We start from the raw sequence: 25,739 nt of genomic DNA, 5'->3' as shown, positions 1-25,739 counted from the left end.
TGTAGAGCAGAGGGATCTAGGAGTACAGGAACATAGTTCATTGAAAGAGGTGTCACAGCTAGATAGGGTGATCGAAAAGTATTTTGGCACATTGAGTATAGAAGTTGGGAAGTCATGTTGCAGTTGTATAAGATAATGGTGTGGCTACATTTAGAATATTGTGTTCAGTGTTGGGCACCATGTTATAGGAAAGATGTCAATCTGGAAAGATTCATGAGGATGTTGCCAAGACTCGAGGGCCTGAGATATCGGGAGAGGTTCAGTGGGCTGGGTCTCTATTCCTTGGAACGCAAGGCACCAGGAGGATGAGGGGTGATATTATAGAGGTGTACAAAATCATGTGAGGAATAGATTGGGTAGACTTCCCCAGAGTAGGGGAATCGAGGACCAGAGGACACAGGTTTAAGGGAGGAAAGATTTAATAGAAATCTAATGGAACAAGCTGCCGGAGGAGGTAGTTGAGGCTGGGACTATTGCAACGTTTAAGAAACTTTTAGGCAGGCAGGAGGGATATTGGTTGGCATCTGCAAGTTGGGCCGATGGGCCTGTATGCCATTAACTGTGTGGTAGGATATAAATGAAGGAGAAGATGGTACAGCCTTTGTGGTGGGGCCACTGCTGGACTGTGCTTTTCTGGTGCCAACACTATATAAAGGATGTGAATGAGCTGGCGTGAATCATAGAGTCATACAGCACAGAAATCAGAAACCCAGGTGTAAAGGGCAGTCTGATGCAGGATTCTGAAAGGTCAATCTGCAAGTTGAATTGTTAGCAAAGATGACAAATGCAATGCTGCCATTTATTTGGAGAGGATTAGAATATAAAAACGGAGATGTAATACTGAGTTGGGGCGTGTGTGCGGTAGTTGTGTGTGAGTGTGAGAGTGAGTTTTGGGAGTGAGTGAGAGTGAGAGTGAGTGTGAGTGTGAGTGAGTGTGAGAGTGAGTTTGGGAGTGAGTGAGAGTGGGTGAGTGAGTGTTAATGTGAGAGTAAGTGTGAGAGTGAGAGTGAGAGTGAGTGAGAGTGGGTGTGAGAGTGGGTGAGTGAGTAAGTGTGAGTGTTAGTGTGAGAGTGTTAGTGTGAGAGTGAGGCCGGGTGGGGAGCTGGGGATTGAGCCCCTACACCGGGGAGGAGAGTGCAGACAGACTGGACACAGACAGACGGCGACGTGATGCGGAGTGGCGAGCGCTAGGACCCAGCGTCCGCACTGACGCAGCGTCTGCCCCATCAGCTGCTGCTGCCGCCGCCGCCTGTCTGTGTGTGTCTGTGTGTCTGCAGGCCGGACCCGGACCCGGCACCCGGAGCAGCAGCGGCACCGGCACCGGCACCGGGATTAGCGGCAGCAACAGCACCGGGAGCAGCAGCAGCAGCAGCAGCAGCGGCAGTAGCACCGGCACCCGGGAGTGAGCTGAGCAGGGAGCAGGGAGCGAGCAGCGGGCACCGGTCACGCAGCCATGAGACCGGCGCTGAGCCCGGGGGCGGCGGCTCCCCCACTCCCCACCTCCCGCAGCGGCAGCAAACGACAGCAGCGGGTATGGAGGGGAGGGGGGTGAGGTGGGCACACACTAGTGTACCTTGCTGCGTGTACTGGGTGTGGGATGGGGGTGAGGTGGGCACACACTAGTGTACCTTGCTGCGTGTACTGGGTGTGTGTGTGAGGGATGGGAGGTGAGGTGGGCACACACTAGTGTACCTTGCTGTATGTACTGGGTGTGGGATGGGGGTGAGGTGGGCACACACGTACCTTGCTGTATGTACTGGGTGTGGGATGGGGGTGAGGTGGGCACACACTAGTGTACCTTGCTGCGTGTGTGAGGGATGGGAGGTGAGGTGGGCACACACTAGTGTACCTTGCTGCGTGTACTGGGTGTGTGTGTGGGATGGGAGGTGAGGTGGGCACACACTAGTGTACCTTGCTGCGTGTACTGGGTGTGGGATGGGGGGTGCTGGGCACACACTAGTGTACCTTGCTGCGTGTACTGGGGTGTGTGGTGTGAGGGATGGGAGGTGAGGTGGGCACACACTAGTGTACCTTGCTGTATGTACTGGGTGTGGGATGGGGGTGAGGTGGGCACACACTAGTGTACCTTGCTGCGTGTGTGAGGGATGGGAGGTGAGGTGGGCACACACGAGTGTACCTTGCTGCGTGTACTGGGTGTGTGTGTGAGGGATGGGAGGTGAGGTGGGCACACACTAGTGTACCTTGCTGCGTGTACTGTGTGTGTGGGATGGGGGCGAGGTTGACACACTAGTGTACCTTGCTGCGTGTACTGGGTGTGAGTGTGTGTGTGGGATGGGGGTGAGGTGGGCACACACTAGTGTACCTTGCTGCGTGTACTGGGTGTGAGTGTGTGTGAGGGATGGGGGTGAGGAGCCAGGCTGAGGCACTGCAGTACATTGTGTGGGTCGGACAGCCTGTTGTGACGGGGAGGGAGGGTGGATGAGTGAACAACACTGGTTACACTAGTAGCCTGCATGGAACTGCAGATGCTGGTTTAAGCTGAAGATAGACACAAAAAGCTGCAGTAACTCAGCGCCACAGGCAGCATCCCTGGAGAGAGGGCATGGGTGATGTTTTGGGTCAAGACCCTTCTTCATACTGGGCCCTCAGTCTGAAGAAAGGTCTTGACCAGAAATGTCAGCCATTCCCTCTCTCCAGGGATGCTGCCCGACCCACTGAGTTACTACAGCAGTCTGTGAAACGTCACCTATCCATGTTCTCCACAGATGCTGCCTGACCAGCTGAGTTACTCCAGCACTCTGTGAAACATCACCTATCCATGTTCTCCACAGATGCTGCCTGACCCGCCGAGTTACTGCAGCTCTATGTCCATTCCCTAGGAATAGAGTCCTAGCCGGCCAAACCTCTCCCTATAGCTCAGGCCCTCAAGTCCTGTTAACATCCTGACAGCTTCTCTCCACCAATTCCAGCTTAATGACATGGAGCCACATCCACTCCAGCCCGATGTGTCCACACTGAGCAAGATGCTGAATCTTGTGGTACCTGCCTGTGTTTGGCAAGTATCCCCATCACTCAGATGTTCAAAGCAAGGCATCTTCCCCATGTCCACGTGAAGCCTGTGGGGGGCTTGGTTTTTTTGTTTGGTTTGGAGTGTGGGAGGAAACCAGAGATCCCAGAGAAAACCCACCAGATCACGGGGAGAAGGTACAAACTCTGTACTGACAGCACCCGTATTCAGGATGGAATCCTGGTCTCTGGTGCTGTGAGGCAGCAACTCTACTGATGCACCACCTACTGTGCAGTACAAAGTAGCAGAGGGCAGGAAAGGTGAGTGTGAGCTGGCCATCAATCTGGGGCAGTGGTGGTGATGTAGGGAGTGGGTGAGGGGGGGAAGCAGAGATGGGTGTGGGCAGGGTGCAAGGGTAACCTTGGCTGACCAGATTGGTGGAGCTAAGTTGCCAGTGATACTGTGGACTGTACATAAAGGGCCGTTAGACCACAACATTCAGCAAGCCCGTGAGGAACAGGAAATCCCCACCAGAGCTTGCAGAATGAGGAAGGAACGATCAACAATGTAGTTAGTGTGAAGCAACCAGAACTTGACAGAATTCAGACTCGAAGCGTCCTCATCACCTATCCATGTTCTCCACAGATGCTGCCTGACCCGCTGAGTTACTGCAGCACTCTGTGAAACGTCACCTATCCATGTTCTCCACAGATGCTGCCTGACCCGCTGAGTTACTCCAGCACTCTGTGAAACGTCACCTATCCATGTTCTCCACAGATGCTGCCTGACCCGCTGAGTTACTCCAGCACTCTGTGAAACGTCACCCATCCATGTCATCTGTAAAGTTACTAATCATCTTTATCCAGATAGTTATATAAACACAAGCAGCGATGGGCCCAGCACTGATCCCTGAGGCACACCACGAGTCACAGATAAACAACCTTCCACCATCACCCATGAAACCAATTCTCTATCCAGTCCGCTCTCTCTCCCTGGATCCCATGGGATGTAACGTCCAGGGCTAGCTTGCACCATTGTTGTTTCGAAGCTGCATCCATAGCACCTCAGTGGATGAACCATTCAGTATGTCCTCTCTGAGTGCCGCCGTGATAGTCTCCATGATCAGTAATGTAACTCCACCACCTCTTTACCTCGCTCTCCATCACGTGTGAGATATTTTAATGTTTAAACGTTGCTGCCAGTTGTGTCCCTCTCACAACCACGATTCCGTTGTGTGTGTGTGTAAAGATCCTGGGTGTGTGATCATTCCATATGAGTGTGTGTGTGTGTGAGAGATCGTTCTGTAAGTGTGAGATTGTTCTGTGTGCACCTTCCAGAGCAGCCTACCATGTGAACCTTATCAAATACCTTGCTGAAGTCCATATGGGCAATCTCTACAGCTCTGTCCCCATCAATCTTCACATGTAAGCAAAAATGCTGGAGAAACCCAGCGGGTGAGGCAGCATCTATGGGGCGAAGGCATTGGTGACGTTTCGGGTCGAGACCCTTCTTCAGACTGGTGGGAGGGTGGGAAGAAGAAAGGAAGAGGCGGACACAATGGGCTGAGGGAGAACTGGGAAGGGGAGGCAAAAGCAGGGACTATCTGAAATTGGAGAAGTCAATGTTCATACCGCTGGGGTGTAAACTGCCTAATGTGAGGAAGGACATTCTTGCTATTGAGGGAGTGCAGCGTAGGTTTACAAGGTTAATTCCCGGGATGGCGGGACTGTCATATGCTGAGAGAATGGAGCAGCTGGGCTTGTACACTCTGGAGTTTAGAAGGATGAGAGAGATTCTCATTGAAACATATAAGATTGTTAAGGGCTTGGACACACTAGAGGCAGGAAACATGTTCCCGATGTTGGGGGAGTCCAGACCAGGGGCCACAGTTTAAGAATAAGGGGTAAGCCATTTCGAACGGAGACGAGGAAACACTTTTTCTCACAGAGAGTGGTGAGTCTGTGGAATTCTCTGCCTCGGAGGGCGGTGGAGGCAGGTTCTCTGGATACTTTCAAGAGAGAGCTGGATAGGGCTCTTAAATATAGTGGAGTCGGGGGATATGGGGAGAAGACAGGAACGGGGTACTGATTGGGAATGATCAGCCATGATCACATTGAATGGCGGTGCTGGCTCGAAGGGCCGAATGGCCTAATCCTGCACCTGTTGTCTATTGTCTAAACTGCCCAAGTGAAATATGAGGTGCTGCTCCTCCAATTTCCGGTGGTGCTCACTCTGGCCATGGAGGAGGCCCAGGACAGAGAGGTCGGATTGGGAATGGGAGGGGGAGTTGAAGTGCTGAGCCACCGGGAGATCAGGTTGGTTATTGGGAACCGTGTGGAGGTCCTCAGCAACCTTCGTAGTTATTATCGAACACGTGATCGCATTTGAGAGGCGTTGATCTCCCATGTACAAAACCATGCTGACTATCCCATATCACCCTTTGTCTATTCAAATATATCTTATCCCTAACAATCCTCTCCAATAGCTCACGCATCACAGAGGTATATCCAATCTCCAGGGGCTTATATAATATGGTGAATGGTCACAGTCGTTGCTTAGGGCAGGATATAGATTGAAAGTGAGGGGACAGGTTGAATGGGGAGCGTTTCTCCACAGGGTGGTGGATATATGTGACATGTTCCAGAGCAGATGGCAGTGATGGGCTGAATAACAACATGTCAATGGATTAGAGTCACAGAATCATATTGCACAGAAACAGGCCCTTTGGCCTACCTTGACCATGCTGACAAAGATGCCTCATCTACACTAGTCCCACCTGCCTGCATGTGGCCCCTATTCCTACAATCTGACCAAATGTCCAGTACCAACCTGTGTTCTCTAGTTAATGGAAGGAACTGCAGATGCTGGAAACTCAGCGGGTGCAGCAGCATCTGTGGAGCGAAGGAAATAGGCAACATTTCGGGCCGAAACCTTTCTTCAGACTGATGACTTTTCCTCTAGTTAATGCCCATGCACCAGGCAAAATACTCTGTGCTTACACCCTATCTATTCCCCTCATGAACTTATGCACCTCTGCCCAAGGAATAAAGTCCTAACCTTCACAGCCTCTCCTTATAGCCCAGGTTTCAAGTCCCACAACGTTCTTGTAAATCTCCACACTCTTTGTAGCTCAACAACATCCTTCCCATAGCAGGGTGACCAAGACTGAACACACAACCCCAACTGTGGCCTCACCCATGGGAATGAAGGAGGGTCTCAACCACAAAATCACCTATCCATGTTCTCCACAGATGCTGCCTGACCCACCCGCTGAGTTACTCCAGCACTGTGTGAAACGTCACCTATCCATGTTCTCCACAGATGCTGCCTGACCCGCTGAGTTACTCCAGCACTCTGTGTCCTTTTGCCTCAGCAACGTGGTATACTTAGACGGGATTGGTAAGGTTTACATGGATATGGGCCAAATGAAGGCAAATGGGTGTAGTTTAGGTAGACGGCTTGGTTGGCTTGGGCGAGGTGGGCTGAGGGACCTGTTTTTGTGCTGTATGGCTCTATGACAGTGGTTCTTAACCTTTTTGGCACCAATACACGCATACGCGGACAAAATACTGAATGTGGTATGTACCTTTGTTAGGTTCCTCAACAAATGGATATGTTATATTTTGAGCCTATTTCCTTTGCTCCATAGATGCTGCTGTACCCGCTGAGTTTCTCCAGCACTTTTGGCTACCATGTTATTTATGACCTCTTCTTGCCCCCTGGTAAAGCCCCAAACGACCCCCCCCCCCCAGGTTAAGAACGACTGCTCTATGATGTGGTGGGTGGGTGGGGGTGGTTGACACTGCATGCCTACTGGCGTTTGGCATTGCTGGTGTGTGGGGCCTTTGTGAGCATGGTTTTGTGTGCCTGGCTAGTTTGGGAGTGGTGTGTGTGTGGAGGGGGGGGGGAGGGGGGGGGGGGAGGGCTGGTTGGGAGTGGTGTGTGTGGAGGGGGGGGGAGGGCTGGTTGGGAGGCTCGGTGCCCATGGGGGCGACTATTTAAGCGCAGGCTCTGATGGGCTCAGGACCACCTTGTTTGTCCAGGGGCAGGCATCTGTACATTGTGGTTCTTAGTCTGGGGCACCTCTTCATCCACGTGGGCCGTCTGTGTCTGGCATGTGCTCGTCTGAGTGAGGCAGGTGGGGGCATTGCTCACTCTCTCACTCACTGGCAGTGTGACTGGTGTGTACATCACTCACTGGCAGTGTGGCTGGTGTGTACATCACCCACTGGTAGTGTGTCTGGTGTGTACATCACCCACTGGCAGTGTGACTGGTGTGTACATCACCCACTGGCAGTGTGACTGGTGTGTACATCACTCACTGGCAGTGTGACTGGTGTGTACATCACCCACTGGCAGTGTGACTGGTGTGTACATCACTCACTGGCAGTGTGACTGGTGTGTACATCACTCACTGGTAGGTGGTGTGTACATCACCCACTGGCAGTGTGACTGGTGTGTACATCACTCACTGGTAGGTGGTGTGTACATCACCCACTGGCAGTGTGACTGGTGTGTACATCACTCACTGGTAGGTGGTGTGTACATCACCCACTGGCAGTGTGGCTGGTGTGTACATCACCCACTGGCAGTGTGACTGGTGTGTATCATCACTCACTGGTAGTGTGACTGGAGTGTACATCACTCACTGGACTGGTGTGTACATCACCCACTGGAGTGTACATCACTCACTGGCAGTGTGACTGGTGTGTACATCACTCACTGGCAGTGTGACTGGTGTGTACATCACTCACTGGCAGTGTGACTGGTGTGTACATCACTCACTGGCACAGTGACTGGTGTGTACATCACCCACTGGCAGTGTGACTGGTGTGTACATCACTCACTGGTAGTGTGTCTGCAGTGTACAGCACCCAGTGTGACTGGTGTGTACATCACTCACTGGCAGTGTGACTGGTGTGTACATCACTCACTGGCAGTGTGACTGGTGTGTACATCACTCACTGGCAGTGTGACTGGTGTGTACATCACCCACTGGCAGTGTGACTGGTGTGTACATCACTCACTGGCAGTGTGACTGGTGTGTACATCACCCACTGGTAGGTGGTGTGTACATCACTCACTGGCAGTGTGACTGGTGTGTACATCACCCACTGGCAGTGTGACTGGTGTGTACATCACCCACTGGCAGTGTGACTGGTGTGTACATCACTCACTGGTAGGTGGTGTGTACATCACTCACTGGCAGTGTGACTGGTTGTAGATGATTAGCCATGATCACATTGAATGGCGGTGCTGGCTGGAAGGGCCGAATGTCTATTGTCTTTCCACAAACACAACTGCCCTGGTGGACCCATTGTTACTAGCTGCTCCTGTCCCAGTGAATTAATTTCCACATGCCTCTACTCCATCCTATCCCCCCATGTCCAATCTCTCCCGACCTATGTCCAAGATACCTCACATGCCCTTCATTTCTTTAATGACTTCCGCTTTCCGAGCCCACACTCCCTCATCTTTACTATGGACATTCAGTCACTCTACACCTCCATCCCCCAGCAGGAAGGCCTTAAAGCCTCCGTTTCTTCCTCGACAGCAGAAGCAGCCAATCTCCCTCCACTAACACTCTACTCCGCCTAGCAGAACTGGTCCTCACCCACAACAACTTCTCCTTTGACTCCTCCCACTTCCTCCAAATCCAAGGCGTAGCTATGGGTACCCGCATGGGCCCCAGCTATGCCTGCCTCTGTGTAGGGTACATCGAACAATCCCTGTTCCAGGCATACACTGGTCCTATCCCCGAACTCTACCTCCTCTACATTGATGACTGCATTGGTGCTACCTCCTGCACCCATGCAGAGCTCAGGGACTTCATCAACTTCACCACTAATTTTCAACCTGCACTCAAATCAATCTCCGACATCTCCCTAGCGTTTCTAGATCTCACCGTCTCCATCACAGGAGACTATCGACTGACGGCTGTGCCCAAGATGAGGTGTTCCATACCAGGATGTCCTCACGCTTTCCCCTCTCCCATCATAGATGAGGCTCTCACTAGGATCTCCATGGTACCCTGCAGCTCCGCCCTTGCTCCCCCTCCCCCTAGTCGCACCAGGGACAGAGTCCCCCTTGTCCTCATCTTCCACCCCATCAGCCGTCACATACAGCACATAATCCACCGACGTTTACGCCACCTCCAACGGGATCCCACCATTAGCCCCATCTTCCCATCTCCACCCCTTTCCGCCTTCCACACAGACCATTCCCACCGCAACTCCCTGGTCAACTCGCCCCTTCCCACCCAACACACTGACCTTTCTGTCCTGGGCCTCCTCCATTGTCAGACAGAGGCCCAGTACAAATTGGAGGAACAGCGCCTCATATTTCACTTGGGCAGCTTACACCCCAGCGGTATGAACATTGACTTCTCTAACTTCAAGTAGCCATTGTCTTCCCTCTCTCCATCCCCTCCCCCTCCCCAGTTCTCCGAGCAGTCTTACTGTCTCCGACTACATTCTATCTGGTTGCTTTGTTGTCACCTTCTCCCAGCCAACAATGATCAAGAACCAATACATGGTTCTTGATCTCCATTCCCTTTGTCCTGTTTTCACACCTTACACTTCCTTATCTCTGTATCTCCCTCTCCCTTGACATCAGACTGAAGAAGGGTCTCGACCCAAAACGTCACCCATTCCTTGTCTCCAGAGATGTTGCCCGTCCCGCATTTTGTGTCTATTGAAGATTTGCAAGGATGTTACCAGGACTCAACTATAGGGTTGAGTAGGCTAGGTCCCTATTCCTTGGGGCGCAAGAGGATGAGGGATGATCTTATAGAGGTGTATAAAACCATGAGAGGAATAGATCGGGTAGATGCACAGAGTCTCTTGCCCAGAGTAGGGGAATCGAGGACCAGAGGACATAGGTTTATGGTGAGGGGGGAAATATTTAATAGAAATCTGGCACAATAGGTGCAGGAGTAGGCCATTCGGCCCTTCGAGCCAGCACCCCCATTCAATGTGATCATGGCTGATCATCCCCAATCAGTACCCCGTTCCTGCCTTCTCCCCATATCCCCTGAGGGGTAACTTACTCACACAGAGGGTGTTGGGTGTATGGAACAAGCTGCCAGAGGAGGTAGTTGAGGCTGGGACTATCCCACAGAAACAGTTAGACAGGTACATAGATAGGACGGCTTTGGAGGAATATGGACCATGCGCAGGCAGGTGGGACTAGTGTAGCTGGGACATTGTTTGCAGGTTGGGCCGAAGGGCCTGTTTCCATGCTGTATGACTATATCAGTGTGATCAGATAATCAGTAGTAGACATAAAATGGTGGAGAAACTGAGCGGGTGAGGCAGTGTGTATGGAGTAAAGGAGTAGGCGTCGTTTCAGCTTCTCCAGATGGTCAGTGATGTTGGTACTGAGGAGCACAGTCATGGGCAACACATGATGAGATGGGATTGATCCCAGTGTGTGGGCTGATGAATTGTGTCAGCATTTACAATGTGTGGTGGGCCTCATTGGAGTACTGAGGCATGGAGAGACCATGGTGAATGATTGGGACATGGGGACCACACTCTCAACAAACGTACAAGAGATGAGAAGAGTAGCCAAGAAACTCTTGCTGGATCTGGTGGTACCTGCGTACAGCCTGTTGTATGTTATGCCTGACGGGGGGGGGAAGAAAGAATGAGCGGGGTGTGAGTGGTGCTTGAATTTAGTGGCTGCGTGCAGTGTAGACGGAGTCAATGGGTCTCTGATGGTCAACTGCATCCATAACTCTCTCAATTCTTGCCATCTTGGGTAGAGATGTTGCCAACCAGGCTGTCATGCAATGTGATCCGATACTTTATACCCTGTGTATCAATAGACAATAGGTGCAGGAGTAGGCCATTCAGCCTTTCCAGCCAGCACCGCCATTCAATGTGATCATGGCTGATCATCCCCAATCAGTTCCCCGTTCCTGCCTTCTCCCCATATCCCCTGATCTTTAAGAGCCCTATCTAGTTCTTTCTTGAAAGTATCCAGAGAACCTGCCTCCACCGCCCTCTGAGGCAGAGAATTCCACAGACTCACAACTCTCTGTGTGAAAAAGTGTTTCCTCGTCTACGTGCTAAATGGCTTACCCCTTATTCTTAAACTGTGGCCCCTGGTTCTGGACTCCCCCAATATCGGGAACATGTTTCCTGCCCCTAGTGTGTCCAAACTCTTAATAATTTTATATGTTTCAATAAGATTCCCTCTCATTCTTCTAAACTCTGGAGTGTACAAGCCCAGCTGCTCCAATCTCTCAGCATATGACAGTCCCGCCATCCGAGGAATTGTAAACCCACATAATGTTTACATATTCTGTTGTGCTGCAGCAAAGCAAGCATTTCATTGTTCTATCTGGGACACATGACAATAAAACTCTCTTGACTCTCTTGAGGAAGTCGTTTACACGCTAGAGGCAGGAAACATGTTCCCGATGTTGGGGGAGTCCAGAACCAGGGGCCACAGCTTAAGAATAAAGGGTCAGCCATTTAGAACTGACACGAGGAAACACCTTTTCACTCTAAGAGTTGTGAGTGTGGAATTCTCTGCTTCAGAGGGCGGTTCTCAGTGTCAGCTCCATGTCTTTGCTGCCCCACACTCTGCCCTGTGGCCTGGCACTGAACGACAGGAGTGTGCTCTAGGAGGTTGCTGGGCAGAGGCTGGCTGTACCAGGCTGGATGTTGGCAGTCTGGGTGGGGGTAGTGTGTGGGGTGTGTGTGTCAGCATTGTGCCCCATTACCATACTGGGCTCAGTGTTGAGGAGGGGGTGTTCATTCCCCCCCCCCCCCCCCCCGGTGGGTGTGTCCCACCCGCCCCTCAACCCTGAGTGAGTGTGTGGGCATCGCCCCAACCGTTACATTGGGCACGGCACAGTGCAGGAGGGTAGTGAGTGTGTGTGTGTGTGTCTCTGTGTGTGTGTGTGTGTGTGTGTGTGTGTGATGGGCCCCAGTGCCTGTGTGTGTGTGTGTGTGTGTGTGTGTGCGTGTGTGTGTGTCTGTGTGTGTGTGCGCGTGTGTCTGTCTGTGTGTGTGTGTGTGAGTGTGTGTGATGGGCCCCAGTGCCTGTGTGTGTGTACGCGTGTGTGTCTGTGTGGTGGGCCCCAGTGCCTGTGTGTGTGTACGCGTGTGTGTCTGTGTGTGTGTGTGTGTGATGGGCCCCAGTGCCTGTGTGTGTGTACGCGTGTGTGTCTGTGTGTACGGGTGTGTGTGTGTGTGTCTGTTTGTGTCTGTCTGTGTCTGTGTCTGTGTGTGTGTGTTGGTGTTATTCGCTGGGCTGTGCATCTCTGCCTTGTGACGGACGGCCTGGCCTCATTGTCATGTGGGGAGACCACACAATAAGCACATTATCCAGCGGCAACAACACCCGCAGTACAGTCATCAGTAATGCCACAGGGGGCCAGACTGGTGTCAAACTTCACACACACAATGCTGAGGGTAGTGTCTCCCCCACCTCCACCACCCCCCCTCCCTGTGTGCCCACCTTGCCCTCACCCCTTGTGCCCACCCTCCTCCCTGTGTGCCCACCCTTCCCCCTCTCACCCTCTGTGTTCTGCCTACAGATCCCCCAGCCCAGCAGCAGGATGAGTGGTGAGAGTGGCAGTAGCAGTGGGCGTCCCCTGCGGGTGGGCTCGCGGGTGGAGGTGATTGGCAAGGGTCACCGCGGCACGGTGGCTTACGTGGGTGCCACCATGTTTGCCTCGGGCAAGTGGGTGGGCGTGATCCTGGACGATGCCAGGGGCAAGAACGACGGCACCGTGCAGGGCAAGCGCTACTTCACCTGTGATGACAACCGCGGCATCTTTGTGCGCCAGTCCCAGGTAATCACATGGCCACGGGCAGGGGGGGCAGGGAGTGGGTGGAGGGGGGGGGTGGGTGGGGGGGGGTGGGTGAGGGGGTGGGGGGGGGGGTGGGTGGGTGGGGTGGGGGTGAGATTGGGTGGGTGGGTGGGGTGGGTGAGTGGGGGGTGGGATTGGGGGTGGGTGGGTGGTGGGTTGGGTGGGTTGGGGGGGGTGGTGGGTGTGGGGGGGTGAGATGGGGGGGGGGGGGTGGTGGGGGGGGGTGGGTGGGTGAGGGGGGGGTGAGGGGGGGTGGGTTGGGGGGGGTGGGTGGGGGGGGGAGATGGGGGGTGGGTGGGTGAGGGGGGTGATGGGGGGGGGTGGGTGGGTGAGCGGGGGGTGGGTGGGGGGTGAGGGTGGGGGGTGGGTGGGTGGGGTGGGTGAGGGGGGGGTGGGTGGTGAGGGGGGGTGAGGTGGGGGGTGTGGTGGTGGGTGGTGTGGGGGGGGTGGGTGGGTGGGTGGTGAGGGGTGGGTGTGGGTGGTGAGATGGGGGGGTGGGTGGTGAGGGGGGGGGGTAGGGTGAGATGGGGGGTGGGTGGTGAGGGGGGGTGGGTAGGTGAGATGGGGGGTGGGTGGGTGAGGGGGGGTGGGTGAGGGTGATGGGGGGTGGGTGGGAGAGGGGGGGTGGGTGGGGGGGGGGGGGGGGGGGTGAGATGGGGGGGTGGGGTGGGTGAGGGGGGGGGTGGGTGAGTGAGATGGGGGGTGGGTGGGTGGGGGGGGTGGGTGGTGAGAGGGGGGTGGTGGGTGGTGAGGGGGGGTGGGTGGTGAGGGAGGGGGGGTAGGTGAGATGGGGGTGTGGTGTGAGGGGGGGTGGGTAGGGGAGATGGGGGTGGGGTGGTGGGGGGGGGGTGGGTGGGTGAGGGGGGTGGGGGGGGGGTGAGATGGGGGATGGGGGGTGGGTGGGTGAGGGGGGGGGTGGGTGAGTGAGATGGGGGGGTGGGGTGGGTGAGTGACCACTGGGCAAGGTGTGAGTGACCGTTCTATCTCCCTCAGATCCAGGTTGTGGAGGACAGCGGTGACACCACCTCCCCCGACACTCCCCAGGAAACCACTGCCTCAAAGGTGCCCAAACGAGGTAGGTAGGACCCCACCCCCACCCATGCCCCCACCCTCCACCCCCACCCCCAGCGGAGATTGACAGATTCTTGATTAGAAAGGGCATCAAAGGTTCATGTGATAGGAGTACCATTAGGCCATTCGGCCCATCGTCTACTCCGCCATTCAATCATGGCTGAACTATCTCTCCCTCCTAACCCCATTCTCCTGCCTTCTCCCCATAGCCTCTGACACCCGTACTAATCAACAATCTATCTATCTCTGCCTTAAACATATTCTAAGACGTGGCCTCCACAGCCTTCTGTGACAAAGAATTCCAGAGATTCACCACCCTCTGACTAAATACATTTCTCCTCATCTCTTTCCTACAAGAACTTCCTTCAATTCTGAGGGTATAGCCTCAAGTCCTAGACTCTCCCACTAGTGGAAACATCCTCTCCCACATCCACTCTATCCAAGCCTTTCATTATTCTGTATGCTTTAATGAGGTTCCTCCCTCATTCTTCTAAACTCCAGCGAGTACAGGCCCAGTGCCGACAAACGCTAATTCCTGGGATCAATCTTGTAAACCTCCCCTGGACCCTCTCCAGAGCCAGCACATCCTTCCTCAGATATGGGGCCCAAAATTGCTCACAACATTCCAAATGTGGCCTGACCAGCGCCTTATAGAGCCTCAACATTACATCCCTGTTTCTGTATACAAGCCGTCTTGAAATAAATGCTAGCATTCAGTTTGATTTCTTTACTATTGATTCGACTTACAGATTAACTTTTTTTGAATCCTGCACCAGCTCCCAAGTCCCTTTGTGCCTCCGATTCCTGGATAATCTCCCCATTTAGAAAATAGTCGACGTTACAGGGAAAAGGCAGGAGATGGGGTTGAGAGGGAAAAATATATCAACCATGGTGATGATAGGCTTGATGGGCTGAATGGCCTAATCCTGCTCCGATGTCTAATGGTACAGTCTGCACTAGTCTTACCTGCCTGAGTTAGGCCCACATCCCCTAAACCCGTCCTATCCATGTACCTGTCCAGATGTTTTTTAAATGTTGTGATAGTCTCTACCTCAACGGCCTGCTGTGGCACTCTCCCCTCTCCCCTCTCCTGTCGGGCAAGAGGTACAGAAGTGTGCAAACCCACACCTCCACATTCACGGACAGTTTCCCCCCGGCTGTTTACAGGCAACTGAACCGTCCTACCACAACTAGAGACTGGTCCTGATCTCCCATCTACCTCACTGGTGACCTGCACACTGTCTTTAATCAGACTTTCATGGACTTTACCCTGCAAAAGTGTTGGTGAAACTCAGCGGGTGCAGCAGCATCTATGGAGTGAAGGAAATATTTCCTTCTTAAGATGCTGCTGCACCTGCTGAGTTTCCCCAGCACTTTTGTCTACCTTCGATTTTCCAGCATCTGCAGTTCCTTCTTAAACACTCTGTACACTGTGGATGGCTTGATTGTAATCATGTATTGTCTTTCCGCTGACTGGTTAGCACGTAACAACGGCTTTTCACTGTACCTCAGTACACGTGACCATAAACTAACCCTGTGCTCTGTGTTGCAGAGATGACGGAGACTCCGAAGATGAGCAAGCTGGTGAGTAAGTGACTGAGCTGCCCAGTGCAGCCCCTCGCAGACCCTTCCCCACACTGGCACGCTGAGCTACACGGCAAGGGCAGGGCCCTGTGCAGCACTCGTCACACCGGCTTGCTGGCCATGTGTGGAGGTGGCTCAGTCTGGTGTCCAGTCTAGGTGTGTGGGCATGGCCCCCAGCCCCACTCCCCTCTCCCCCACCCCCCCCCCCCCCCCACACTACTCCCCTACCCCCCACCCCACCCCCTCCCACGCCCCCCCACCACCCCTACCCGGCCCCCCCTCCCCCTCCCTCCCCCACCCCCATCCCCTCCCATCCCCCACCCCCCCCCCACTCCCGTCCCTCACCCCACTCCCCTCTCCCCCAATCCCACTCCCACTCCCCCCTCCACCCCCTACCCTCCCCCACCCCCTCTCCCCCAACCCCCCCCACCACCCACTACTCTTCCACCCCACTCCCCTCCCCCTCCCCTATCCCCCCCCACTACGCCCCCCACCCCCACTCCTCTCTCCCCCACCCCACTCCCCCCCTACACCCCCCACCCCCACCCCCCTCCCCCCCCCCCCCACTGCCCTCCCTCCACTCCCCGCAGTGCAAGGCACTGAGTGCTGGGGTAACTGGAGTGGGTCGACTACGATGCTGAGCTCTATACTGTGTAGCTGCCCCTCTGCTCTACCTATTGTACTGGGTGTGTACTACAGAGGTGTGAGCTGATGTGTTTGGACAGCATGCAACACGCTGTAGCTGGCTACATGTGATAAGCCAGGCCCAGCAGGTCAGGCAGCATCTGTGGAGGGAGGGAGTGAATGGACAGACCATGTGTTGGATCAGGACCCTTCTTCCCACTCTGGATTAGTGGGGGGGGGGGGGGGGGTGTGGACTTCATCAATCAGTCTGTAGAAGGGTCCCGTCCTGGTGCTGCTGGAGTTGCCGAATCCCTGCTGAACGGTGTGTTTGACCACCAGACCGCCAGACCGCCGGGCCACGGTGAACACGTCTGTGTGTGTGTGGGTCAGTGTGGGTGGGGATCAGTGAGTGTGGATGGAATCCCTGCCAGCCAGTGTTTTCCTCTCTCTCCCCCACCCCCCTCTCTCTCTCTCTCTCTCTCACCCCCCCCCCCCCCCCCCCCCCCCCCCGGGCCAGGTGAGTGATGGTCTTGTGTTAACCTTTCACCTCTACTGTTCATGCAGCGTGGAACCAAGCCAAAGAAGGTTGCGCATGCTGGTGCTTGCTGCCCTGTCTCCATCGCTGTCTGCATGGGTGCGGTCCGGGCATGCACATCACCCCATCTCCCCCTCACCCCCTCACCCCCCCAACACCCCCTACCCCCCTCATCCCCCCCAACACCCCCCTGCAAACTCCCCCTCATCCTCCAGCAATGCCCCCATCTCCCCCACTCACACCCCCCCCAACGCCCACTCATCCCCCCCCTCATGTCCCACAACACCCCTTCCCATCTCCTCCAACACCCCGACGCACACCCCTCATTCCCCTCCCCCCCCTCAACCCCCATCCCACCCTCAGCCCCCCACAACACCCCGTCACACACCCCCATCACGCCCTCTCACTGCAACACCCCCCCCCTCCCCCCCCCCACTGCCCCCCACTGTGTGCTGTACCTCATTGCATCATCCCATGTGCTGGATGTGAGCTGTTGGGGGGGGAGCTGTACGTGCATGGTGGGAAGTGACCGCGTCCACACTGGCTGGGGCCGGGGCTGGGGGGCCGGGGCTGGGGCTGGGGCACACGGTGACCATGGAAGTCCAGGGGTTACACTGCTCAGGGCACTGGAGTGACGGGGGAGAGTGACGTGGGCTGTCCAGGTTTACACCAGTCACGGGCAGAGTGGGGCTGGGACACTGGAGTGACAGGGGCATGCAGGGCTACACCAGTCATGGGCAGAGTGGGGCTGGGACACAGGGTGACAGGGCATGCAGGGTCCCACCAGTCACGGGCAGAGTGGGGCTGGGACACAGAGTGACTGGGACATGCAGGGCTACACCAGTCACGGGCAGAGTGGGGCTGGGACACAGAGTGACAGGGCATGCAGGGTCCCACCAGTCACGGGCAGAGTGGGGCTGGGACACAGAGTGGCTGGGACATGCAGGGCTACACCAGTCACGGGCAGAGTGGGGCTGGGACACAGGGTGACAGGGACATGCAGGGCTACACCAGTCACGGGCAGAGTGGGGCTGGGACACAGGGTGACAGGGACATGCAGGGCTACACCAGTCACGGGCAGAGTGGGGCTGGGACACAGGGTGACAGGGGACATGCAGAGTCCCACCAGTCATGGGCAGAGTGGGGCTGGGACACAGAGTGACTGGGACATGCAGGGTCCCACCAGTCACGGGCAGAGTGGGGCTGGGACACAGAGTGACTGGGACATGCAGGGGCCCACCAGTCACGGGCAGAGTGGGGCTGGTGACCAGGGGCTGTCCAGGGCTACACCAGTCACGGGCAGAGTGGGGCTGGGACACAGGGTGACAGAGCATGCAGGGCTACACCAGTCACGGGCAGAGTGGGGCTGGGACACTGGGTGACAGAGCATGCAGGGTCCCACCAGTCACGGGCAGAGTGGGGCTGGGACAGGCTGACCTGCGATGGTACATGGGGCAGGGATCTCCCGTGAGTCACCAACTCCACCCTCTCCATTCCACCAGCCGTGGGCAGAGAGGGGCAGTGGGCAGGGGCCAGACTGACCGTTATGTCAGCCTCACCCACAGGGTGAGCTCCAGCCCCAGGCTCTCCCATAGGGTGACCCTTCAGATGTACATCACACAACCCAACCTCTGACCCATTGACCTCGCGTTGACTCGGCAAGGCCAGCAGTATAAACAAGGACCAGTCTCACCTCGGTCACTCCCTCTTCTCCCCTCTCCCATCGGGCAAGAGGTACAGAAGTGTGAAAACATACACTTCCAGATTCAGGGGCAGTTTCTTCCCGGCTGTTATCAGGCAACTGAACCGTCCTCTTACCAACTGGAGAGCGGTCCTGACCTCCCATCTACCTCATTGGAGACCCTCGCACCATCTTTAATCGGTCTTTACTGGTCATTATTTTGCACCTAACGTTATTCTCTTTATCCTGTATCTGTACACTGTGGACGGCTCGATTGTGATCATGTGTTGTCTTTCTGCTGACTGGATAGCACGCAACAAAAGCTTCTCACAATGCCTCGGTACATGTGACAATAAACTAAACAAAACTGTACTAAACATGAGAGAAGTTACACAAATCCCTTTGTGTAACAGCCTGTGTGTGATCCGTATATCCCTGCATTCCCTATATATCCAGTCTGTCTAAAATCTCCTTAAACACCACTATCATATCTGCCTCAACTGTACACAATACTCCAGATGTGGTCTTACCAGAGCCCTATACAACAGCAGAAGAACCTCTTTACTCCTGTACTGAAATCCTCTTGTTATGAAGGACAACATTCCATTAGCATTCCATTCCCCCAGCTCTGCTATATTTAAGAGCCCTATCTAGCTCTCTCTTGAAAGTATCCAGAGAACCTGCCTCCACCGCCCTCTGAGGCAGAGAATTCCACAGACTCACCACTCTCTGTATGAAAATGTGTTTCCTCGACTCCGTTCTAAATGGCTTACTCCTTATTGTTAAACTGTGGCCCCTGGTTCTGGACTCCCCCAACATCGGGAACATGTTTCCTGCCTCTAGCGTGTCCAAACCCTTAATAATCTTATATGTTTCAATGAGATGTCCTCTCATCCTTCTAAACTCCAGAGTGTACAAGCCCAGCGGCTCCATTCTCTCAGCATATGACAGTCCATATGACAAACTGATCTCATTCTGCCTGTACATGATCCACGCCCTCTATTCCCTGCACTTACACCTGCTTATTTAAAGCCTCTTAAATGGCACGATGTACCTGCCTCCACCACCACTTCCCCAGGCAATGTGTTCCACATCCCCACCACTCTGTCTGTCCTGCACATCTCTGTATAGTTATCCCTTCTAGTGTTGGACACTTCCACCATGGTGAAATGGTTCTGACTGCCTATTACCCCACATCGTTTTATATACTTGACACTTTTAGACTTTAGAGATACAGCGCAGAAACAGGCCCTTCAGCCCACCGAGTCCGCACTGACCAGCGATCACCCCGTACACTAGCACTATCCTACACACGAAGGATACTTTTACCAAACCCAATTAACCTACAAACCTGCACGTCTTTGGAGTGTGGGAGGAAGCCGGAGCACCCGGAGAAAACCCACGTGATCACGGGGAGAACGTGCAAACTCTGTACAGACAGCGCCCGTAGTCAGGATTGAACCCGGGTCTCTGGCGCTGTGAGGCAGCAACTCTACCACTGCGCCGCCACTAACTGCTCCTGAGAATCCCCTCAACTCCCGACGTTCCAGAGGCAACAATCCCAGTGTGTGTCCAACCTCTCCCTGTAGCTGAAACCCTGTAGTCCCGGCATCATCCTGGTAAACCGCCCCTGCACCGTCTCCAAAGCCCCACAACATCATCCCTGGAATGAGGTGACCACAACTATACGCAATACTCCAAAGACAGACACAAAATGCTGCAGTAACTCAGCGGGACAGGCAGCATCTCTGGAGAGAAGGAATGAGTGACATTTCACGTCACAACCCATCTTTAGTCTGAAGAAGGGTGTCGACCAAAATGTAACCCATTCCTTCTTTTTGTGTCTGTATAGTTCCCTCCAACACAATGTAAGGAGCTGCACTGTGTCTTCCTGCCCCACATGTCTATCAGGTCTCTATGCAGTTGGCACAGGATGAAAGCATGAGGTGGTAGTCAGCGATATCGGCAGGGGAGCCGAGAGCAACAGCAAGCATAGTGACAGGATGTGAAATGGGTAACGAGACCTGGGTGTCCTTGTACACCAGTCACTGAAAGTCGGCTTACAGGTACAGCAGGCAGTGAAGAAAGCTAATGGAATGTTGGCCTTCATAATGTTGACATTCAGTATAGGAGTAAAGAGGTTCTTCTGCAGTTGTATAGAGCCACATCTGGAGTATTGTGTACAGCTTTGGTCTCCCAATTTGAGGAAGGACATCCTTGTGATTGGGGCAGTGCAGTGTAGGTTCACGAGATTGATCCCTGGGATGGCGGGACTGTCATATGAGGAAAGATTGAAAAGACTAGGCTTGTATTCACTGGAGTTTAGAAGGATGAGGGGGTTCTTATAGAAACAAGTAAAATTATAAAAGGACTGGACAAGCTAGATGCAGAAAAAATGTTCCCAATGTTGGACGAGTCCAGAACCAGGGGCCACAGTCTTAGAATAAAGGGGAGGCCATTTAAGACTGAGGTGAGAAAAAACTTTTTCTCCAAGAGAGTTGTGAATTTGTGGAATCCCCTACCACAGAGGGCAGTGGAGGCCAAATCACTGGATGGATTTAAGAGAGAGTTAGATAGAGCTCTAGGGGTTAGTGGAGTCAAGGGATATGGGGAGAAGGCAGGCACGGGTTATTGACAGGGGACGATCAGCCATGATCACAATGAATGGCGGTGCTGGCTCGAAGGGCCAAATGGCCTCCTCCTGCCCTGATTTTCGATGTTTCTATGTCACCTATCATGTTCTCCACAGGTTCTGCCTGACCCACTGAGCTACTCCAGCATTTTGTGTCTATCTTCAGTTTAAACCAGCATCTGCAGTTCCTTCTTACATATTAAACTTATGGAGCCCTGTCTAAGCCTCTGGCACTGAGCAAGTCGCAGTCAATATTGGGGAAGATAAAGTCACACTAAGACAACCCTGTTGCTTTGGCATCTTTCAGTCATCTGTCTACATATCTGCTCCTCTATCAGCCGCTTGCTACTGGGCGGCCTATAGTACAATCGCGTTAAAGTGCTCTCACCTTTCTTGTTTCGAAGCTGAAGCCACTGCGCCTCAGTGGATGAACCATCCAGTATGTCCTCTCTGAGTGCCGTCGTGATAGTCTCCATGATCAGTAATGTAACTCCACCACCTCTTTACCTCGCTCTCCATCACGTGTGAAACATGGAAACTTCACAACATTGTGCTGCCAATCTTGTCCATCTCACAACCATGTTTCCCAATGGCCACAACATCATAGTCCCAAACACTGATCCAGGCTCCAAGCTCAATTGCTTTCCCCACAATACTCCTTGCATTATAATCAACACACTTCACTCATCAGTGTCACCATATTGACCAATGTTAAATGGGAGACCTACTCTCCCCACCATCCTGATGAGAAGTCCCAGGGGTTTCCTTCTCACCCTGGGGATTGTGGTGGGACTGTGTAGAGGGAGTGTCATTCTCTGACCCCGCGGGAAGGGGGTTGGTGTGGTGGGACTGTAGAGGGAGCTGCTCTGCCCCATTTTTCCCGTGCTGTCCCCTGTGGTGACTGGGCTGGGGGCTGAACGACAAGGTGCCGTGCTGCCCATCCTGCCCTGTCCCGTCCTGTCCTGTCCTGTCCCGTCCCGCCCTGTCCCGCCCCGTCCCGCCCTGTCCCGTCCCGCCCTGTCCCATCCCGCCCTGTCCCGTCCCGTCCTGTCCCGTCCCGCCCTGTCCCGTCCTGCCCTGCCCCCCGTCCCGCCCTGTCCCGTCCCACCCTGTCCCGTCCCGCCATGTCCCGTCCCGCCATGTCCCGTCCCGCCATGTCCCGCCCTGACCTGTCCCGCCCTGACCTGTCCCGCCCTGACCTGTCCCGCCCTGACCCGTCCCGCCCTGACCCGTCCCGCCCTGTCCCGTCCCGCCCTGTCCCGTCCCGCCCTGTCCCGTCCCGCCCTGTCCCGTCCCGTCCCCCGTCCCGCCCTGTCCCGTCCCGCCCTGTCCCGCCCTGTCCCGTCCCGCCCTGTCCCGTCCTGCCCTGTCCCGTCCCGTCCTGTCCTGTCCCGTCCTGCCCTGTCCCGTCCCGTCCCGTCCCCCCCGTCCCGTCCCGTCCCGCCCTGTCCCGTCCCGCCCTGTCCGGCCCTGTCCCGTCCCGCCCTGTCCCGTCCCGCCCTGTCCCGTCCCCGCCCTGTCCCCGTCCCGCCCTGTCCCGTCCCGTCCTGTCCCGTCCCGTCCTGTCCCGTCCTGTCCCGTCCCGTCCTGTCCCGTCCCGTCCTGTCCCGTCCCGCCCTGTCCCGTCCCGCCCTGTCCCGTCCCGTCCTGTCCTGTCCCGTCCCTGTGTCCCGTCCCGCCCTGTCCCGTCCCGCCATGTCCCGTCCCGTCCTGTCCCGTCCTGTCCCGTCCCGTCCCGTCCTGTCCCACAATGTCCCGTCCCGTCCTGTCCCACCCTGTCCCGTCCTGTCCCGTCCCGCCCTGTCCCGTCCCGTCCTGTCCCGCAATGTCCCGTCCCGTCCTGTCCTGTCCTGTCCCGTCCCCGCCCCTGTCCCGCCCCGTCCCGCCCTGTCCCGTCCCGCCCTGTCCCATCCCGCCCTGTCCCGTCCCGTCCTGTCCCGTCCCGCCCTGTCCCGTCCTGCCCTGCCCCGTCCCACCCTGTCCCGTCCCGCCCTGTCCCGTCCCGCCATGTCCCGTCCCGCCATGTCCCGTCCCGCCATGTCCCGCCCTGACCTGTCCCGCCCTGACCTGTCCCGCCCTGACCTGTCCCGCCCTGACCCGTCCCGCCCTGTCCCGTCCCGCCCTGTCCCGTCCCGCCCTGTCCCGTCCTGTCCCGTCCCGCCCTGTCCCGTCCTGTCCCGTCCCGCCCTGTCCCGTCCCGCCCTGTCCGGCCCTGTCCCGTCCCGCCCTGTCCCGTCCTGCCCTGTCCCGTCCCGTCCTGTCCTGTCCCGTCATGTGCCCTGTCCCGTCCCGTCCCGTCCCGTCCCGTCCTGTCCCGTCCCGCCCTGTCCCGTCCCGCCCTGTCCGGCCCTGTCCCGTCCCGCCCTGTCCCGTCCCGCCCTGTCCCGTCCCGCCCTGTCCCGTCCCGCCCTGTCCCGTCCCGCCCTGTCCCGTCCCGTCCCGTCCCGTCCCGTCCTGTCCCGTCCTGTCCCGTCCCGCCCTGTCCCGTCCTGTCCCGTCCCGTCCTGTCCCGTCCCGCCCTGTCCCCCGTCCCGCCAGGTCCCGTCCCGTCCTGTCCCGTCCCGTCCTGTCCCGTCCCGCCCTGTCCCGTCCCGCCATGTCCCGTCCCGTCCTGTCCCGTCCTGTCCCGTCCCGTCCCGTCCTGTCCACAAATGTCCCGTCCCGTCCTGTCCCACCCTGTCCCGTCCTGTCCCGTCCCGCCCTGTCCCGTCCCGTCCTGTCCCGCCCTGTCCCCGTCCTGCCCTGCCCCGTCCCACCCTGTCCCGTCCCACCCTGTCCCGTCCCGCCATGTCCCGTCCCGCCATGTCCCGTCCCGCCATGTCCCGCCCTGACCTGTCCCGCCCTGACCTGTCCCGCCCTGACCTGTCCCGCCCTGACCTGTCCCGCCCTGACCCGTCCCGCCCTGTCCCGTCCCGCCCTGTCCCGTCCCGCCCTGTCCCGTCCTGTCCCGTCCCGCCCTGTCCCGTCCCGCCCTGTCCGGCCCTGTCCCGTTCCCGCCCTGTCCCGTCCTGCCCTGTCCCGTCCCGTCCTGTCCTGTCCCGTCCTGCCCTGTCCCGTCCCGTCCCGTCCCGTCCCGTCCCGTCCCGTCCCGCCCTGTCCCGTCCCGCCTGTCCGGCCCTGTCCCGTCCCGCCCTGTCCCGTCCCGTCCCGCCCTGTCCCGTCCCGCCCTGTCCCGTCCGCCCTGTCCCGTCCCGCCCTGTCCCGTCCCGTCCTGTCCCGTCCCGTCCTGTCCCGTCCCGTCCCGTCCCGCCCTGTCCCGTCCTGTCCCGTCCCGTCCTGTCCCGTCCCGCCCTGTCCCGTCCCGCCATGTCCCGTCCGTCCTGTCCCGTCCGTCCTGTCCTGTCCCGTCCCGCCCTGTCCCGTCCCGCCATCCCGGTCCCGTCCCGTCCTGTCCCGTCCTGTCCCGTCCCGTCCCGTCCTGTCCCACAATGTCCCGTCCCGTCCTGTCCCACCCTGTCCCGTCCTGTCCCGTCCCGCCCTGTCCCGTCCCGTCCTGTCCCGCAATGTCCCGTCCCGTCCTGTCCCGTCCCGTCCTGTCCTGTCCTGTCCCGTCCCCGCCCTGTTCCCGCCCCGTCCCGCCCTGTCCCGTCCCGCCCTGTCCCATCCCGCCCTGTCCCGTCCCGTCCTGTCCCGTCCCGCCCTGTCCCGTCCCTTCGGCCCCTGCCCCGTCCCACCCTGTCCCGTCCCGCCCCTGTCCCGTCCCGCCATGTCCCGTCCCGCCATGTCCCGTCCCGCCATGTCCCGCCCTGACCTGTCCCGCCCTGACCTGTCCCGCCCTGACCTGTCCCGCCCTGACCCGTCCCCGCCCTGTCCCGTCCCGCCCTGTCCCGTCCCGCCCTGTCCCGTCCTGTGTCCCGTCCCGCCCTGTCCCGTCCTGTCCCGTCCCGCCCTGTCCCGTCCCGCCCTGTCCGGTCCCCCTGTCCCCGTCCCGTCCTGTCCTGTCCCGTCCTGCCCTGTCCCGTCCCGTCCCGTCCCGTCCCGTCCTGTCCCGTCCCGCCCTGTCCCGTCCCGCCCTGTCCGGCCCTGTCCCGTCCCGCCCTGTCCCGTCCCGCCCTGTCCCGTCCCGCCCTGTCCCGTCCTGCCCTGTCCCGTCCCGTCCCGTCCCGTCCCGTCCCGTCCCGCCCTGTCCCGTCCCGCCCTGTCCGGCCCTGTCCCGTCCCGCCCTGTCCGTCCCGCCCTGTCCCGTCCCGCCCTGTCCCGTCCCGCCCTGTCCCGTCCCGTCCCTGTCCCGTCCCGTCCTGTCCCGTCCCGCCCTGTCCCGTCCCGCCATGTCCGTCCCGTCCTGTCCCGTCCTGTCCCGTCCCGTCCTGTCCCCGTCCCGCCATGTCCCGTCCCGTCCTGTCCCACCCTGTCCCGTCCTGTCCCGTCCCGTCCTGTCCCGCAATGTCCCGTCCCGTCCTGTCCCGTCCCGTCCTGTCCCGCAATGTCCCGTCCCGTCCTGTCCCTGTCACCCTGTCCCGTCCTGTCCCGTCCCGCAATGTCCCGTCCCGTCCTGTCCCACCCTGTCCCACCCTGTCCCGTCCATGTCCCGTCCTGCAACTGTCCCGTCCCGTCCTCCCACCCTGTCCCGTCCTGTTCCGTCCTGTCCTGTCCCGCCCCCGTCCTGTCCCACCCTGTCCCGTCCTGTCCTGTCCCGCCCTGTCCCGTCCTGTCCTGTCCCACCCTGTCCCGTCCTGTCCTGTCCCACCCTGTCCCGTCCTGTCCTGTCCCGCCCTGTCCCGTCCTGTCCTGTCCCGCCCTGTCCCGTCCTGTCCTGTCCCACCCTGTCCCGTCCTGTCCCGTCCCCGCCATGTCCCGTCCCGTCCTGTCCCGTCCCCG

The 25,739-nt window shown here is 57.4% G+C and overlaps 1 protein-coding gene across 1 annotated transcript in view; it reads left to right on the top strand.

The window, feature by feature from the left end:
* The first annotated feature begins 1,255 nt into the window (after positions 1–1,255).
* LOC129694186 (dynactin subunit 1-like) overlaps positions 1,256–25,739 on the top strand; it is a 40,766-nt gene continuing 16,282 nt past the window's right edge. The window contains exons 1-6 of the mRNA XM_055630904.1: positions 1,256–1,531; positions 12,519–12,776; positions 13,788–13,869; positions 15,418–15,449; positions 16,638–16,658; positions 18,600–18,629. Of these exons, the coding sequence (XP_055486879.1) occupies positions 1,454–1,531; positions 12,519–12,776; positions 13,788–13,869; positions 15,418–15,449; positions 16,638–16,658; positions 18,600–18,629 (501 nt within the window). The 5' untranslated portion in view covers positions 1,256–1,453. The remainder of the gene's footprint in view (positions 1,532–12,518; positions 12,777–13,787; positions 13,870–15,417; positions 15,450–16,637; positions 16,659–18,599; positions 18,630–25,739) is intronic.

The sequence above is a fragment of the Leucoraja erinacea genome, unplaced genomic scaffold (genome assembly GCF_028641065.1).
Source record: "Leucoraja erinacea ecotype New England unplaced genomic scaffold, Leri_hhj_1 Leri_571S, whole genome shotgun sequence".
NCBI lineage: Eukaryota > Metazoa > Chordata > Chondrichthyes > Rajiformes > Rajidae > Leucoraja > Leucoraja erinaceus.
The sequence above is the reverse complement of the archived record's forward strand: the minus strand, read 5'-3'. Positions and strand labels throughout refer to the sequence as shown.